This window comes from Miniopterus schreibersii (assembly GCF_964146895.1).
Source record: "Miniopterus schreibersii genome assembly, chromosome: 9".
Lineage (NCBI taxonomy): Eukaryota > Metazoa > Chordata > Mammalia > Chiroptera > Miniopteridae > Miniopterus > Miniopterus schreibersii.
Genome location: NC_138118.1, coordinates 11331117 through 11349673, shown reverse-complemented (window position 1 = coordinate 11349673; position 18557 = coordinate 11331117). Strand labels below are relative to the sequence as shown.

At 50.8% G+C, this 18557-nt stretch overlaps 1 protein-coding gene across 1 annotated transcript in view; it reads right to left on the bottom strand.

Annotated features, from left to right (window-relative positions):
* Window positions 1-18557, bottom strand: part of SLC13A4 (solute carrier family 13 member 4) — a 38817-nt gene that overhangs the window by 17576 nt on the left and 2684 nt on the right. The window contains exons 2-6 of the mRNA XM_081147253.1: window positions 14799-14927; window positions 4892-5028; window positions 2987-3159; window positions 2485-2545; window positions 64-103 (exon numbers count right to left, since the gene is read on the bottom strand). Coding sequence (XP_081003379.1) covers window positions 64-103; window positions 2485-2545; window positions 2987-3159; window positions 4892-5028; window positions 14799-14927 — 540 coding nt within the window. The remainder of the gene's footprint in view (window positions 1-63; window positions 104-2484; window positions 2546-2986; window positions 3160-4891; window positions 5029-14798; window positions 14928-18557) is intronic.

The window sequence follows — 18557 nt, the reverse complement described above, 5'->3', positions numbered from 1 at the left end:
TCTTCAGGGACTTTAAAGTATCTCAAAGCACAGGGGCAAAAACCCAAAAACCCAAAGCCATACCTTGTTCTGCATCAGAGAAATGAAGTCGGTAGTCGAGGTGCTGGAACAAAGCGAGGGAAGTGGGAAGATCAGCGGACCAGGCTTCACGCGATGGAATTCTCCCCTCACATCCTGATTGGTATGGGTGAACCCTCTAGACTTTGCTTTTCTAGGCTACAAAGAAGCCTAGTTTCGTCCTAGTCTTCCTTACCTTCCAGAGATGCTGTCACATCGGGGGCAGGGCATTTTCTTAGACGTGAAACTGACACTCCTAGTAATAGCTACCATGGAATACTGGGTAGGTGCTGAGTACTCAGAGACAGACCCTAACCCTCACGACATTGTTGATCCTCGCATTACTACCTGCATTTACAGAGTAGCAGATAGGCAGAGAGAGGTCACGAACTTCCTGAGGGCAGCAGGTGCTAAGGTGCTGCGGGGCCTGACTGGAGAGCCTGGGCTCTGACCACCTGCTTCTCGCTGCCTGACTCTGGAGGTCACTATCTAGAAAGAGAAACCTGGAAGGCTTATCTGTGATGACAGGAACAGGGAGGCCCGCACTGCACATGGTGAAAGGCACGTGAGAGCCAAGAGATGGGGGAGAGTTTCTGATGGCACCTGCACCTCTGGGGGTGGCAGTCATCTGCACATGCTGAGTCCCTGGCACACCTGTTGGTCCCCAGCCTTTGCCTTGAGTAGAGGGGAAGGTGAGAATGAAACTGTCAGCATTACCGATTTACACTCAGTACTAACTAAATGGACATTTCTGGTTTGTCTTAGTTCTGAGAGCAGTGGGTGCTGTGACTTCACCCACTGTGAAGACAATTGAGAGGTGCTGAGCCCACGTGCAGGACTTGGGGTCCTGTGGTCATCACTCATCTCCAGACTATTTTGGGGAGGGATAAGGGGTCTGTGGGGGTTTGGAGGGGAGCGTTCTTTGGAGAGAGGCGTTATCCTGCCAGGAGTGTGGTGAGGGTCCCTCTCCTTCCTTCCCAAATTGGGTAACAAAGGCGGTGAAGGGACCCCTCAGATGGCATGGGAGGTGCTGGCCCGAGAGAAGCATCCTTACCCCAGAGTTTTACGGACAATATGAGCTTGAACAAAGGCAGGAGGCTGGTGGGTGCTGCCTGAGAGGCCAGAGTGAGAACCACCCCAGCCTGTGCTTTCACTGCTCAAAGGTCTTGGGCGGGGGGCACACACGGAAGGTAGCTGGGCTGCAACCATCTTAAAAAGGCAGGGGTCACCCCAGAACAAAGGGACTGTGGGGAGTGAGCCACCAGAACACAGAACAGGGGAGCATGAGTGGCTGTCCAGAGCCCTCCCTGCTGTCAGCCCAGGGCTATGCAGAGGTGGCCCCAGGGGACACTCCTAGGACACCTCCAGCCCAGACCACTTTGCCCCCTTTTCTCCCCTGCACTCTGGAGAAGTCAGAGCAGCAGAGTGAGTTGGGGAGGAGAGAGGAGAAGAGAGGTTGGATGGAGAGAGAGAGGAGAGTCAACTCTCTCCCCAGCTCGCTCTGATTTCTTGTTCTGCAGACCTGGGCTGAAGGAGGCGAGAGGAGAGGTGGGGAGAAGCCCTGGCTGACAGGTGGGGGTTTTCAGATGAACCTGGACCAGACTGCTGAACATGTGGAAATGAGGTGGTTCTACTATCTGGTGGGAGCCTGAGAGCTGTGGGATTTGCCTGAGACATCAAGGCTCAGGGCAGGAGACCCCAACATGCCCTGATGGGGAGTCTACCCCATTCCATATGCTGGTTTCGCTCCATATGCAGTTTTCCATTTTTTATGAAAAGAGCACATTGCCAACCTGAGCTCTAGTACGAATCTGACTTTTAAAGTGTGGTACTCATCACGGAATACTCTGAAGGCCACATTTTGATATCGAGTCTCCAAAAGAAATCAGCCGTTAATAGGCATTTGAGACTATGCTTTTCTAGTTCCTTCTTTTCATCATCGTAAGGCTCTCACCACTGTCCTCTAATCCCCCACCCGCCACGTAGTTTTCTTTGCGGGATCTAACAGACCAAACCTAGTAAGATCCCATCTATGAAACTTTGTGAATCTCTAAGAATCTCCAGTGGCATCCATTGTGTGAGTCTTTTTTCATTAGTAGATTAAACATATTACTCTCCTAAGAGTGACGTCAGTTAGAGGAATTCAACTTGGTAGATACACAGACCATCGATACACCCCCTCAGGCCCGGTGCACTCTTCTCATCTCTCCCATCACTGCACTACCCTGTGGTTAAGGGTGTGCCCTTCAAGGTCTTGGCAAGTGGCTCCCAGGTGTGGAGAGGAAATCTGGGCAGCGGGAGGTGGTGGCTTAAGATGTGCGTGTGGCCGGTACATCTAAAAGAGCTGTTTAGAGGCTCAGGTCCAGCTTTCCCCACCTTGAATGGACCTGGAGAGGCTCTGCCTGGGAGGAGGGCAGTCATACTCACCCTTCATTGACAAAAATGAGCTCCAGAGAGGGTTGGCTATTGTTTATATCAAGACCTAGGGCTGCAAAGGAAAGCAGAAGTGAGATGTGGAGGCTGAAGCTGCCCCCAGAGGGCAGGCCCCAGGGGCTCAGGGGCTCAGGGGCTCAGGGGCTCAGGGGCTCAGGGGCTCAGGGGCTCAGGGGCTCAGGGCCAGGTGGGGAAATAGGGCATAAAGGCTTTTCCTGGGGCGTGGTGCATGAGTCCCCTCTCCTCCCCTCTGAGGCGTGGTGGGACTTGTGGCTTGTCCTGACCCTTGAGCGTTTGGGGGAAAGGAGCAGTGGCTCCTGTCAGTGGGAGAAGAAGGAAGATCTGGCAATGGGGGGGGGGTCCTCAGGAAAGCTTCAGGCTACAAGGGCTGGTGTGGGAAGCAGGGGAGGGAAGGGGAAGCAGCAGATGAGGGCTGGGAGGTAGCACGGGAGGAAGGCAGAGGGGCAAAGGGCAGGTGGACTCCGGGAAACTGTACTGGTGGGCTCGGCCTCTTCGGTGTTGGAGCCGCTGGCCACGAGCTGCTCCTCGTCGGCGCTGACCAGCTCCTGCAGCACGGCCTCCACGATGGGCATCACCATGGCGGTGGTGGACGTGTTGGAGAGCCACATGGACAGCAGGGTGGTGCAGCTCATGAAGCACAGCAGCAGCCTGCAGGGAGGGAGAGCATCGCCCGGGGCCCCAGATGCCCGTCTCACAGGGCTCCTGGGGGGCCCCAATCCACCTGCCGGCACTGGCCTAGAGAACCATGGCTGGATTTATCCAGAAAATTGGTTTTTTATGTCTTTCATTGGCTTTGTACTCCCAGGGCTTGGCACAGAGTAAACAGTAAATAAACACTTGTTGAATGAATGAAGCACACTTCCTGGGCTGGTGGCCTCGGCCAGCAAACAGCCCTTACTTAAGCAAAGAATAGCGTTGGTAGTGGGGTCAGAGGGCACGGACTTACTGATTGCTCCTCTCTCCGTGGATATTAGCTTGGGGATGATGTCTGATTTTTGTGTAGAAAGAATTCTGTTTTTGCCCTTGCAGCTAGCAGCTCTATGAGCACCACGGCATTCCTTGCTCCGCAGCCAAGTCACCATAGTTATTAGTGACCAAAACATGAACCTTACTGTTCTGCCTGTTCCTGTCCCACTGTCAACCTGCTGAGTCACAGAAGTGTCCATATCACTGTGTGCGCTTTCCCAGCTTGTATCTTAAAGAGTCAACGCTTGGAGGAAAACGCAAGACAGATCTCCAGTTATTTCTCTTTGGCTTTGAAAACACGCAGTTGTGTTTGAGCAGACGCAGTTCTCATTTCCGTAAGATGAGCCAACGTAAAGATGACCATGTTTATTACTTTGGGTGGAGCCATTGACTTTGCACACCCAGGGCCCGCACATCTCTCACGTGGCTCCCGTCTGGGTCCTGATGGTGTTTTTGTTTAGGCGGCCAGCTACGTGATTTGCCTGCCCTGGATGTGCAAGCAGAGAGCACCACAGGGGGTGGAAACTGTGGGGATTGAGGTAAATAGAGACCAGTGGAAACTGGATGGGATATAAATTCCTGAAGATAGTACACAGAGGTTTTAAAAGGCCTCAGAGTCCCAAGATGATGGGAGGAAATGCCACAGTGCGCCCAAGAGGCTGCGTGATTGTTACTGGCGAGGGGGCGAGTTAAGCTGCAGTTAAGTGGGCGACAGGAACATCCTTTTATGCAAAACCTGCATTCACCTAATGACTAATGTTGAAAACGAATCCCATATTATCTGTTTAGACCCCAAAGGGGTTGTCTGACTCCCAAAGGAGTCAGGGCGGGTTACATAAAATGTAGCCAGAAAGCTGTGCCCTAGGAGGAGGTAGAAGCTTCTCCTAAGGCAAGACAGGGGCAGGGGGGAGGTTAACCCCAGACTGTCAACCCTGACTTTCCCGCACATTCCCCAAGGCCGCGAATCTCTCCCCAACTTCTTGAAGCAGCGAGAAAAGAGGAAGACGCCGAGGGCATGCGGTGTGCGGCAGGGCAACCTGCCTGTGGTCTGGTCAATGACAACAAAAGATCAGGGCGGATGGGAGCAAACCGTCACATCTCCTTAGATGGCGGAGAAGCCGCCACCACTCCCCATCCAGCCTGTTTCCTGACACATCAGAAAAAGGCTGGGCCCCGCCTAACGAGCCCCTGCCCTTGCAGTGTGGGTCACTCCCATAAGTTACTTAGACTGTGACAGTAGGTGACACCAGAGCCACACACTCAAATCTCCGTGGTTACAGGCCCTGCGGTTGGACCGGGAGGTGGGAGCCCCATGGCCCTGCTGTGTCATCCCAGCCCCACCTTTAGGTACACAGCCTGCAGTGGACATGCCCCGGTGGCCCACTGCTGGCTGGACACCCCAAGTGCCACTCACATGCCCGGCTTGGCTCCGGCCATCATGACCATGCGCAGAGCAATGCGCTTGTGCAGGTTCCACTTCTCCACGGCGGCTGCCACGCAGATGACGCCCACCAGCAGCAGCGTGGTGTTCTTGAAGTACTCCGCTGCCACCTGCAGGGGGCGAGCGAGGTCACCCCGATCCTGTCCAGGCCCCCCCCCCCCGCCCCCCCTTCCCCGCCCGCTCCTCCACCCCCCACCCCAGCATGGACCTTGCCGAACAAAACTCATCCTCAACCAGAGACTGGCAAAGAGAAGCAGGGAATTGAGGGTCATTAAAAGTCAACTGTTATGTGTATATATATAAATTTTAAAAAATTATATATACATACTACCTTGGGCGGGCACTATGCTAAGAACTTTACAAAGATGATCTCATTTGATCCTGCCAGTAACCCCATCAGGTCCATACTCTCTTTCTTTGCTTTACTTATGTGCCCTGCCTGGGAATCAAACCCACGACCTTTCGGTGCTCTGAGGCCTGCCCGGGAATCAAACCCACAACCTTTCGGTGCTCTGGGGAACCGTCTGACTGACCGAGCCACACCGGCCAGGGCTCATCTTCACTTTTTTAAAGATATAAAAACACCATGGAGCCTGGCCAGGCGTGGCTCAGCGGTTGAGCGTTGACCTGGGATCCACGCGATCGGGGTTCGATTCCTGGTCAGGGCACATGCCCCAGTTGCGGGCTCGATCAATGACTCTCTCATCATTGATGTTTCTCTCTCTCTCTCCCCTTCTCCTTTCCTCTCCCTGAAATCAATAAAGATATATATAAAATAAAATAAAATAAAAACACCATGGATATGATTTCAAAGAATAAACATACTTATAATTTTCCCTTAATCCCTAAAAATGATTTAAATAACCCTGGGTTTGTCCCCAAGTCTCATCTTTCTTTAGCTTTTGAGAAAATTATGTTTATTTTTATTAGAAAACCAATATATGGAAAACTTCAGAATATAAAAATTTAAGGATAAAATGACCCTGAATCCTACCACTGTTAATACCTTGGTGTATGGTCTTTAATTTTGTGATGTCTATATTGATACGTAATTGGATTTATACAATATGTACAGTTTTATATCCTGCCCTTTTACATTACATCGCACCCTGGTCATTTTCTTGAGATTTACATTTATTGGGAAAAATTTATGTTAATGGCAGCGTAATGTACCATAAAATTTATTTGACCACTTCTTTATGTTGAATATTTAATTTAGTTTTCTTTTTTTCTTTTTTGCTACTACAAATACTTAAATTGTTAAGCTTACATAAGTGTGATTATTTCCTTAGGATGAGTTCTTAAGGTGTCTTTATAACTAGCCTTAAACCTTAAATTTCCCCCCCCTAATTAAAATAACCCTAAATAATCCCTGTACCATTACCATGCACTAATACCCACGCACTACCTGTCTATCTATGTAGTTGTTTATTTTTGAACCCCTTGGGGGTAAGCCACATACACTTTGGCCCTTTACCCCCGAATGCTTCAGTGTATATTTCCTAAGAATAGGGGTATTTTTCTCACTCAACCGCAGGACCAGCTATCAGCTCCTTCCCACTTTGTAGTGATGAGGAAACTGAGGCCGAGGCCTGCTGAAAAGATGCTTCACATGTTCGGGGCCCACGGCCCAGCTCTGCCCTGATTCCCTCCCTCCCCTGGCACACTCCCTTCCCCTCTCTGCTCGCACATACTGATCAGACTTCCAAGCCCAGTTCCTGCCCCGTGCCCTCCAGAAAACCTTCCTTTCCACTCTAGCCTCTCTGACTCCAGAACATTTCCTCTGGGCACCATTAATTCCACACATCACCGAGCACTTAGGGCAATGCTTCAACTGTTGCTTCAGGCTTGTACTGTTTATTTACTTATTTTTTTACGTGAACCTCTTTGTCAATCAAATTTTAGTCTGCAGAAGGCCAAGGTCCATGCTTCTTTCTATACTGTGTTTCTTTCTGTATCTCTTAACACCTGGTAGAAAAACATACAAAGGTAGATGCCCAATAAATATTTGTCACACACGTGAGAATTGTTTCCAACAATGGAACCATGACAGAGACAGAGCAAAAGATATACAGGGAAGTTTAAAACAAGAACATTTTTAACTGTGGGAAAAATAGAAGTTGAACAGAAAAGGAAATGTATAGTAAACTTTATAGTGTTTGAAGTAAACGGTTTTTACATAATCACACTTCAAAACGCTGATTATTGAATGACAAAGATTGTGATATACCCCTGTGGGGGGGAGGGAGTGAGGGGGCTCAGGGGACGTAAGGGAAGGAAAGCATCTGCTGTCATAGGGAGTCAACTAACACTGTCTAAAAGTGATAACTCAAGAGTTAAAAGCAGAATACATATAGGAATGTGGAGCTTACTACCAGAAGGAATAGTTAACAAGTTTAAACGTTACTGATCCAGGGTGGGAGCAGGTGGAACTTAGTGGTGGTGCAGGCGGAGAGGTGGGGAAGGAAAGGGCTGGTGTTTCATTGTGAGCTTTTCAGCATCTTTTGATCTTTGAACTCTGCAGGGGACACTTGGATAACACAGAAGTCAAAATAAGGGCATCCGACTCCCATTCCCCCTCCTCTCCTGTCCCAGTGATTTCGTTGCATCTGGTTGATGAGTTTTGTGTAGGAGAGGAGACGTCTGCCCTCTCTGTGACCATTTCCTGGCGGAAGAGCCCTCTGCTTCAGGTTAATCTAGTCAACCCCAATCGTCACTAACACTGTCATTGTGCTCCCAGAGGGCAGAGAAGGCCCCCTGCTCTGCGGGGCTTTGACTCTCGCTGTGAAGGGTGGGAAAGCCACTGGGCCAGGCCCACGGGTGGAGATGCTGAGGGTGGGAAAGCCACTGGGCCAGGCCCACGGGTGGAGATGCTGAGGGTGGGAAAGCCACTGGGCCAGGCCCACGGGTGGAGATGCTGAGGGTGGGAAAGCCACTGGGCCAGGCCCACGGGTGGAGATGCTGAGGGTGGGAAAGCCACTGGGCCAGGCCCACGGGTGGAGATGCTGAGGGTGGGAAAGCCACTGGGCCAGGCCCACGGGTGGAGATGCTGAGGGTGGGAAAGCCACTGGGCCAGGCCACGGGTGGAGATGCTGCCCCCTAGCTGGAGGTGGAAGCAGGCAGGGATGCCTGAGGGAGCTGGGGGCCTAGGACCTTTCTCACCGCACCCTTCCCTTCCAGGATATCTAGGGGGTAACCGAGTGGAATCAGTGTTTTAATTTCCTCTGTCTACTAAGGAGGGAAGTCCTGACACTGGCCCTAAAGTCCTGGGCCCAGGACCAGCTTTAGCAGGATGCTGCCTCTGTGCTGTTTTCTGATTTTTTCTGGTGGGCTCAGGTCTACTCCCCTGCCCTTCCCGCCCCCTTGTAAGTGATGCCATGTGCCTGGGCGATGAGACTGGCTGTAGTTTATGATTAGGGAGCAATGTAGTCAAGCCATCCAGGACTTGCTGTGTGACCTCGGACAAGTTACGCAACCTCTCTGGGCTTAATTTTTTTCATCTAAAAACAAATGAGGATTATGCGATGGTTAAATGACACAGGCACACCAGCTAGCATGGCCACCACGTTGACAACCAGGATTCCTGGCGGTGCTTCCTGTTACAAAGTGGGCCACACAGAGGCTGACCTGGTCTGAGGCCATTCGCACAAAGGCGCAAGATTGCCTTTCGCTTTTATAAACGAAAATCCCACCCAGTGGTGGTGTTTGTTAGCTGTCTAGCTCATCGAGTTTCTTTTACAACAAAACCTTGGTTATTTGGAAGCCCTCAGGGAGCACCAGAGTTCTAGCATTCTTGAGGATTATCTTAATCATTTTCTAAAATGTGCTGTGTTACGTTTGCACTAAGCATTCTTTCCCCCCACTATCTAATTTCCAAGATTAATATTCTGCGAGTTGGGAAATTGGATGATGAAGCTTGTTAGAATTATTTGCACAGAGAAAAGAGATTTTAAAATGAGAGCTCCCCCCACGAGTAGATTGTGCGGGTTTGTGACATTCTCAGTGGTGGTTTTATTGCCTTTTCTGCCCTGTGGTTTTTCTCTGTGCGCCAAGCCACTGGGGTTGGAGAGCAGAGGTGTTTCTGGACTGTGTTTTGCAAGGGATGGGCTCAGGGAAGCTGCTTTGAAAAGGCGGAGCATAGCACAGCAATGAAAAGCTTGGGTCTGGACTGCAGGCTGCCTGCGTTTAAGGGGCTGCTTGACTGGCTAACGAGTTGTGTGCTGTTGGACAGACTGCCCAGCCCTGTGACTCGTCACTTCAGTGGTGACAATGACACGTGGCTCACCTACTCCACTGTGACATGGGCCTTCGGTCCGATCACGAAGGTGGGCTCTGAGAACAGTGCCTGGCATGCAGTGCTCAATAAATGTTTGTTATGATCATAAAAGCAGTGAGAAAAGACAAAAAACTTCCAGATGGGATGGAGGGTTGGGAAGCAGGCGTGCCAGCAGGATCAAATGAAGGAACGAGAGAAAGAAGTGAAATAAGGAGCAAGGAGGACCCGAAAGACAAGGATTCCTCCAAATTGTCCTAAGTGACGGGCAGAGCTTTGTGATGCGGCCCAGATGAGAGGCACAGGACAGAAATGCGGATGAATGTAGCCCACTAACTAACCAGTTCATTGTTAGCGAATTGCCGGTGACATCTGTTAGTGACAAGCTTTTAAAGACATTACTTTCCTAAAAGAGATCATTGCCACCAAACCAGTATCACATGAAATGTTGAAGGGTCTTCTTTATGAAGCAGCTAATGAACAAAATAAATTGACAAACAAAACAGGCGAGAGACACTGATACGGGCAACAGACGGACGTATTTCAGAGGGAGGGGGGACAGGAAGAGATTAACCAGAGAACTTATATGCAGAGCCCATGGACACAGACAATAGTGTGGGGCAGGCCTGGGGTGGGCAGGAGTGGGGTGGAGGGAGTCAATGGGGGGAAAAATGGGGACATCTATGATACCTTCAACAGTAAACATGAAATAAAATAAAAATTACTTTCTTTCCCCTGCTGGGTATGGCTCAGCGGTTGAGCATCGACCTAGGATCCAGGCGATCAGGGTTCGATTCCCGGGCACATGCCCGGGTTGCGGGCTCGATTCCCCAGCAGGGAGCGTGCAGGAGGCAGCCGGTCAATGACTCTCATCGTTGATGTTTCTCTCTCTCTTCCTCTCCCTTCCTCTCCCTGAAGTCAATAAAGATATATATATTTTTAAAAAGTTACTTTCTTTGGACACAATTATGCACTGCTCTCTAGCTAGGTTTTCAATTTTTAAAAAATTGTTTTTAAAAGGGGAGGGGGAGTGATGGCTCTATTCCTAGGAGCCTGAGAAGAACGGAAACCTGGTGGCCATTAACCTCACATTCTCACTCAGCACAGTCTGCCATCCTCACGGCTCCCCACAAGGCAGGAAGGTCTGTCATTCCCAGCTTTCAGACGAGTCATGGCGGGGTAGAGTCAGTGACAAAACTGATTCCCGCTCAGTTCTGTCCTGCTCACAACATGGTCCCGGCCCTTTCCGCGTGGCCATTCTCCTTGCTCGTGGCGGTGGCAGACAGGGCCCAGCAGAGTGTGTGGACCTGACTGTTTCTGTTCTCCTGACCAGGCATTTGGTGGCATTGGGTGGGTCCCCCGAGAAATGCAGCCCTTCAGCGCCCTGCTGCTGGCCTCACAGGCCGCGGCTCTCTTTGCAAGTCAGCTGGCAGGGGGCCTCTGCAAATGGCAGGCATGTGGCAACCCCTCCGGAGACCAGCGGCGGCCTCTGACAGTGGACCTTTGGTTTTTTTGGTTCATTTGAACAATTTTGTAGTGAAATCCTGAAAACCCCAGGAGGGGATGCCTGGACCGTTCCCCATGAAAGCGGGAGCCCCACCACACCGTTCCAGCCGGTTCCCTAGCAATGCAGCCGAGTACAGGGTGACTGGCTATCAGCCTTTCCCAGGACAGGATGCTGTTTCTGCCGGTGCATGTATGTGGGCTCCTCTTAATCACCTAAGTCACCTGATTTGAGGACAGAGGCTTTCGAATCACACTCACTGCCTGTGGGAAGGGCCCCAGCAGCCTGGGCTCTAGGTCCCCACCCCCAATTAAGTAGGACTTCCTCTCCCATCCATTGTATGTATTGGGTCTCCTAAGATTTGGATTAAAGAAAAGGTTTTGTTGCTTAAGAAAACATTTTTGCAAACAGTACCCTAGAGAACTGTCAAGCAGAGAGCCCAGATGGGTGCTGACCTGGCCCAGAAGTTGATCCAGTTCCTGCGTAGATGGAAATGCTGACATAAGAGCCCCCAGCTCTTTCGGGACTGTATGAGCTGCCCCAGTGGAGGAAACTGGGCTGGGCTCTGAGCCCAGAGGCAAAGGGCTGGCTCATGTTTAGGGAGCAGGTCTCCCCGCAGAAACATTAGCTTGGCCTCAAAAGGCTGCGAGATCTAGAGGTTCCTGGTTCCAGTCCCTTGTCAGGCCTGGGTGAGGAGCTCTGCCCAGGCTGTGTCTGGATGGCTGTGGGTGGCAGGCAGCCTGGAGTTAGGCAGGTGGCCGGGCCCAGATGCTCGGCCTACATCCGCACAGGCCTGCGTGCAGGGTCAGCCTCTGTGGTGACAGAGGCCAGGAGGCAGAGTGGAGATTGGTGCAGCAAGTGCTCCCAGGTTTAAACAAACAGAGAAAGCTGGAGTCTAGGCACTGGTCAGGAATCTGGCGGGTCAGAAAGTTCAGGAACAAACAGGGAAGCAGATTCATGACACCAGGCTCACACATCACTTGGCTGCTATGGCTGTTTTGTTATCCCAGCCGGAGCTGCCTCTCTGCTTCTCTTGACCTTGCAGGTTTTGGAATCTGAACAAGACTTGCTGGGGGCCTGCAATGAAGGGCCACTGAGGCAGCGGAGGGTGTGTGTGTCTGTGTGTGCGTGCACTGGCGAGGGGGGAGAAAGAGCAGAGGTAGCTCCTGACCCTGGGCATCCTGGCGACTGTCCCAGCATCCAAACCAGGCTGTTTGCTCCCCCAGAGCGCTTTTACCCCACCTCTATGCCAGTCTCCTATAAACAGTAAATCCTGGCCAGCTTGATGGACACAGGTACTGTCCCATTAGAAGGCCTTAGAGGACTTAAGGAGCAGATAAAATGACAGCAGTGAGAGTCACAATAGAGGCAAAACAAAACAAAACAAAAACCTAAAAATAAATCTAAAATACAGGTCCGAGCTCTGTACACCAGCAGAGGGAAGTACTGGCCGGATGCCCACAGGAAGATCACAGAATCCTAAGGTCAGAGGGCCCTTGGAGTCCAACCCCTCTCCCAAGGCACAAAGTCTTCCTCTAGCATCCCTGACATGGTCATCTGCTTGCTCTTCTGGGGACAGGAACGCCAGGACCACATGAGCAGCCCCTCTCTCAGTCTTCCCTCCCACACAGCAGGATCTCTCTTACGGTGCTTTGATTCCTTGGTTCTGCTTTGACCTGTGAGCCTGGTGTGTTGAGCTGTAGAAGCCAGAAATCATGCCGCCCCCCCCCCCCCCCGAAATCATGCCCTGCCCCCTCCCTTGAGCTTTCTCCATTTCTCATGTGACTCACATTCTAGATTTTTGGTATCTTGGCTACCTGCTTCTGAATGAACCCCTATTCAGAACCTGGTGCTCTGGACACACATGTTTATCAATTCAGCAGATTTCAATACATTTTGGCCAATGGTTAAGAGCAAAGTGTTGGGATCATACAATCCTGGGTTCAAGCTTCACAACTTACTAGCTGTGTAGCCTCCAGTAAGTTACTTAACCTCTCTGAACTTCAGTTTCCTTCTCTGTAGAGTGAAGATAAAATTACTAGCCGCTTTACTGAGGATTAAGTGATAGAATGGTGTGAAGGACCTCCCATAGTGCCTGGCATATGGTAAATGCTGGAAATCTTGGCAGCCACATAGTACTGATAGATGACTCATGCTGAGTTTGTATTCAACCAGAGCCAAGGGTCTTTCTCACACGAACTGCTAACATTTATCCTTATTAAACTTCATTTTGTCTGTTTTAGTCCATTGTCTCATTCTGTCAAATTGATCCTGTCACCACACAGTAGCTAGCTCATCCATCTCTGAGTCATGTGCAAATCCAATAACACGCCTTTTATATTTTCATTTGAGCTCTCTCCAGTCCGATGCCAATATGCTACTCAGGATTCTTTAGGTTCAGCTGGTCAACCAGCCTTCAAATTACTCAACTGTGCTATGACCAGCCCACATTGACTCCCCCTGATTGAGAGTCCCCTCTACCCCTCTGGAAATTGTGAAGGCTCCAAAGAAAAAGTTAATTTATGTTCAACAACTTCTGTTACAAAAAAAACAGGGAAATTATAAAGTCTTTTAGAAAGACTTCAAACAAAATATGGTCAACATAAACTCTGGGCACTTGACAGGGTAAATTTCATTTATCTACAACATTCCTTCACGGGGAATTATGTAAACCCTCTGCAGTGCTAGAAAATGAGGCATTGTTGCATAGGGCCTTCCATGTTTTTCCATGTGGTTTATACTTCCTCTCTGCCAGGATAGAAACTGCTCAAGGCCAGGAGTCATTTCTATCATTTCCTATCTTTTTCAGCACCTGAGTTCTGCAGAGAGAAGGCAATCTAAGCTTTGCACACAACACACTCTTAATACCTGCCAACCAACAAGTCACCATAAAAATTAACCACGTCCAGGCACACATCGAGCCAACAGCGGGAAGCTCAGAAGCGTCAGCTGTGAGAGTTAAGAGGGCAGAAATTGTGTGTCTCATTTGTGTCACCCTCAAGGTACCTGTAACGTCCTATATTGCACATGGTAGTTATAAAACTCAGAAAAGACTTTTCTGAATGTTGAGTGAACAACATGGAGACAAAAGCCACAGTCCCAGAGTCACACGGATCCTTTTATCCGCATGCCTGCCTTCACATGGGGAGGACACAACTGATACATCATCAAGAACATCATAATCAAGAAACATTCACTGAGGGCCCATAGGCCACAGACGTCATACATCCCAGAGGGCGGGAATTTTGGTGGGCAGAGGACAAGTCTGCAGAAAGTTGACATCAGGTGTATCTCATATACCATTTATAGGCTGAAGACATCAGATAGGCTCCAAGGGAGGGCAACACTTTTAACCAAGGTCTTTGGGAAAGCTTCACTGAAGAGGGTAATTGGGTAGGATTTTAAAGGTTGAAGTGATCGAAAAGAACTTTTCAAAGTGGGAGAATGGCCTAGTCATGGCAAGGGGCTGGGCAGGCACAAGGTGGTTTTGGGTAGTGACAAGTAGATAATTCGTCTGGAATAGGGGCCTCCTGCTAATGCCCAGGCTAGCTTTTCCTGGGAAGCCGTAGCATATGCTGGTGTGTGTGTGTGGGGGGGATGGCCGGTGGCTGTGGCTCAAAGTTACCTGCTTCACAAAGAGCAATAACCCGTGTCCTCTCTCTTATTGGCATTTTCTTATAATCTGAGTTTGAAATCCAATTAAACAGACTATTCTGCTCTCTGTAGCCCAGTTGCTAAATATCACCAGCAGCCACAGCTCAAATAATAAAACTTGCCCTTTGGCTCCCCCAGTGTTGTCCATCTCCAGCCCCAGCAATACCGACACCTAACCCTTCACCCCCGGTCTTCTTTTCCTCCTGGCAAGGTCACGTTCCCTCGCAAACCCCTGAAAGGGGCCGTCGGAGGGAAATGAAGGTCACGGGTGGAGGGAGAGGAACTCAAGTCTGGAACAGCATGTGCAAAGGTTTGGTGCTAAGAGGTGTTCCCGAGGGTGCACAAGCCTTCTCCTCAAGTGCTCTGTGCATCTCCCTTCGCCTTGAACCCTCCCTCTTTCACTGGCCTGGCGCTGCCCGGAGCAGGGGCTGGGCCGCAGGGGCTCTCACCTCGCTGGATCGCAGGACTCCGAAGAATGGGTAGAGGAAGGCGGGCACCAGGGCTGCAGCGCCGAGGGGCACGGCCTCGGACACCCAGTACACGGCCGTCACGATCAGCACGTACGCACACGCAGCCTCCTGGGAGGGGAGAGAGTGGGCCGCCGGTCATGGGGACAGCCACTGGCCCTGAGAATCCAGACCGGACCCAGGGCAGAGGCGGCGGGCACTGGGCTCAGATGTGGGCACTGGGACACAGCCCTGCAGGGGAGTGTGGTGGAAGCACAGGGGACCCGTGATTGGTGTGAAGTGATGGCTGCTCCTCGGGGGGAGCAGACACCTGCCATGAGGTTTGCACTGACTTGCAACAGGGTGGCCACTGGGCTGTTAGGACATCACAGCTCTGCTGGTCCTCAAACTGCGGGGTAGGGACCAAAACCAACGGCAGTGCTCAGAGCCCAGGTCATGTATATAGAGGTGGAGTTCCCAGGACCTTGGACGGGGCAGGGTATTTCGGTGTCAGGTTGATGGGACACTAGAGCTTCTCGGGGTGGTTGAAGGTAGTGATCAATCTGTGTGGTTGGTTCACCTGTGAGCTCTGGGATTGGCCCGTGTGGGGCAGGTTAAGTCCTTGCTGTGGGGCACTGTCCTGTGCCTGGTGAGATGTTTAGGAGGATCCTTGGCCTCTACCCACTAGATGTCAGTAGCACCTCCCCATTTGTGACAGCCAAAAATGTCTCTAGACATTGCCAAATGTCACTTGGGGGGGTAGGGGATTGTCCCTAGTGGAGAACCAGTGCCCTAAGCAGTGTCTGGTTCTCATGGCTCTGCGACTCCATTCCACCTGCTGGACGCACAGGGAGGCATCCGTCTGACAAAGGAAACAGAGCGCTAGGACCGGAAGGGAAGGCCTGGAAATGTACCAGCGCTGTCCCCAGCCCACTCACTTTGCTGGTCGCACCACCTCTGGGTGCAAAGAATAAATCAATCCAACATTCTTATAAAACATTAGCCCTCCTTCACCTTGGCCTCCAGTGACGCTGGCTGCCCGAAATGGCTCCGATTCATGGTCACTGGCTTACAGTTGGAAGAGGCCACCGTCTGAGGGCCTTACCAACGGACTCGGAGGGCTGCTGTGTGAAGGATCCAAGCTGACTGTGGGTTCCTCAAATTATACACAGTTCGAAACCATCTGGGCTCAGGTCTGAGGCTGGCTGGTGATCAAGGAACCTGACAAATCTTGTTCTGTTTATCTCTCCCTTGGGTTCAGAACAAGTGTCCTCACACTCATGCACAAAAGTTACAAAAGGTCGCTGTGATCAGTGAGGGTCTCCCGGAGTGATTAGCCCAGCTTGGCTGGATGGGTGCTGGCTCCCTCCCGATATGCAGGGATTATGGGATTGGGGCTTGGGAAATGGGAACTGACCCCAACTATTGTTGACTGTAGCTCCTACTGAGAATTCCTCTGGGGCCAAAAGATCACAGAGAAGTTAAAATCTTTTGGAAGTGCTGATAAGACAACAGAATCGATAGTGGAAAAACAAAAAAGGCTCCATTTGGGAAAGAATGCAACTTAGAGAAATAACCCCTTTGTTGCAGATATAAAACGACCCAAAGGAGTTCAAAGCCCTTTAGCTCCCTTAAAACCACTTATGCCTGTCCTGTTCCTGGGAAGGGGACCGAACGGCAGCTCTTAACTCCAGTTGAAGGTGAAGGGGACAGGATGTCTGTCCCTCACTGAGACGTGCTTATTCCTTCCTGAGAACTGAACTTCAGTCTTTCTTGCCCTGCTCATTACAGGGTCACAAGTCAAGGGAGGGGAGAAGGGGAGACAGATTGAAAACGAGAGACAGAAACTTTCCTTGTACCAGGTACCACTTTGCTTTGAAACAGGAGAATTTGCGTGTGCCAAGGTAAGCTTGTGGTTGTAACTGTTGTTAAGCATTACAATAGGTTCCTGCAGAGAGTCACCAAGCCCCCTTCACCCAGCAGTATTAAGAACAGGATAAACTGCCATCATCGTTACCTGGACTTGCCTTAGAGCGGGAGAAAAGACCAAGAGACCACCTTCCCAGGGCCTTTCCATATAGTCCTCACTCGGTTCACCCCTGGAATTTACATAGACTTCCTTTTGCCCCTTCTCAACCTCCTCAAAATGCATAGATAAGCTGATACTCAGATATCCCCGTATAGTCTGAAGTTTGATTACAAGGGTCCTGAGCCCCGACATCTGGCCCATAGCTCAATCAATATTGATTGAACTGAACCGGGCTCCTCTGTTGACCAGCATTCCTCTGTTATCTACCAGGGAAAATATTCATTCTGAGAATCCCCAGCCTCTTATCAGGGCTCTGGCCAGCAGGTGTGTAGGGCGGTGTGTATGCAGGCAGTGCTTTTAAGGGACAGTGTTGTCAGTGGTTTTCTTTTTGCTCCTGTTTACAAATAAGAGAGGGGGTGCAAAGGTGGGATTTCCCCCATCAGATGTTTCCTGACTCTGCTACCCCCGGATGGTGGCCTCACTCCCTTTTCATGCAGTGATATCGACACCCCAGGGACATCCCACCCAAACCTCACTGGGAGGGGCTCGTGGCCTGTGTATTTGCTGCCGTCAGTGACTGGGAGGCCTTTTTGAAATCTACCTTGGGAGTTATATACCTTTTATTCCCCCCGGGGACCCCGAAGCAGGGCTTAGTTATGGAACCCCCCTCTTGTACCCTCCTCTTACGTAACATGGTCACTGAGTCTGGGCCCCTGGTTTTAGAGAGCTGGGCAGGAGAAAGGGAGAAGGTCATTCTAACCCTTCCTAAAATGTCACTTCGAAGAACCATCAGGACCACAGGTGAGGCGCGGCTACCCAGGCCCCTTCTCTCAGCTCCGGCCCAGAGCAAACAAGTCCAGCTGGGAGTCTTAAGGACTCAACATCAGAATCTAACAGTTGGATGCCAGGTACGAAGGATGGTGACCTCGAGGTGCTTTTCTGTCATCGTAAAGGAAGAAGAGCAGGGCCCTTGTTGACCCTGTGGCACAGAGAAGTCATCTTTGCAGGTTACGTTGGGGTGGGTGGCAAGCAGGCTGCGTCCGGTTCTCAGGGCATCGGCCACCCCAGGCTCCATCTATCATCCCGAGGGCTCTGGGGGTCAAAACACCTGCCCTCCTCTAACCCACGTGCACTGACTGGAATATTCTACGCTGAGGTAGAATATTTCTATTTTCTTAAGGCACTGGTCATTCTCAATGGGGGGGCTATGTCCCCCCCCCCCCCGAAAGGGGATCTTTGGTAATACCTGAAAGCACTGCCTGCTGTCATATGGGGGGCGGGGCCGTGTGAGTGACTGGCACCTAATTGGTAGAGACCAGGGATAATTTCTTCCCTTTTTTTTCTTTTTGTGGATACTTCTTACTAGTCATTGGTAACTAAGAAGCTCCAAGATGGGGTCTCAGGATGAAATGTGGGGAACACCGCATCCTATAGTGAGGGTCCCCAAGGATGGGGCTGACTTCAGGGGACACTGGGCGCCTGACGCTGCTGTGGAGAAGCAGAGGGCAATGAGTCTCTGGATAGCATTCCCTTAAGTCCATTTGATCTTGAGTAAAAAAAAAAAGAAAACTTGACAAGGAGAGTCAGCTCACTTGGACGCGGCAGAGAACTGACTAGTGTACGGGCCAAGAAAGCTGTCGGCAGTAATCGCTGTCTGCTAATCCCAGCCCGGCTCTAACGGGCGTCTCCCGGGCACTCGGGGGTATTTATTCTACTAAAGATTTAAGCCAGTT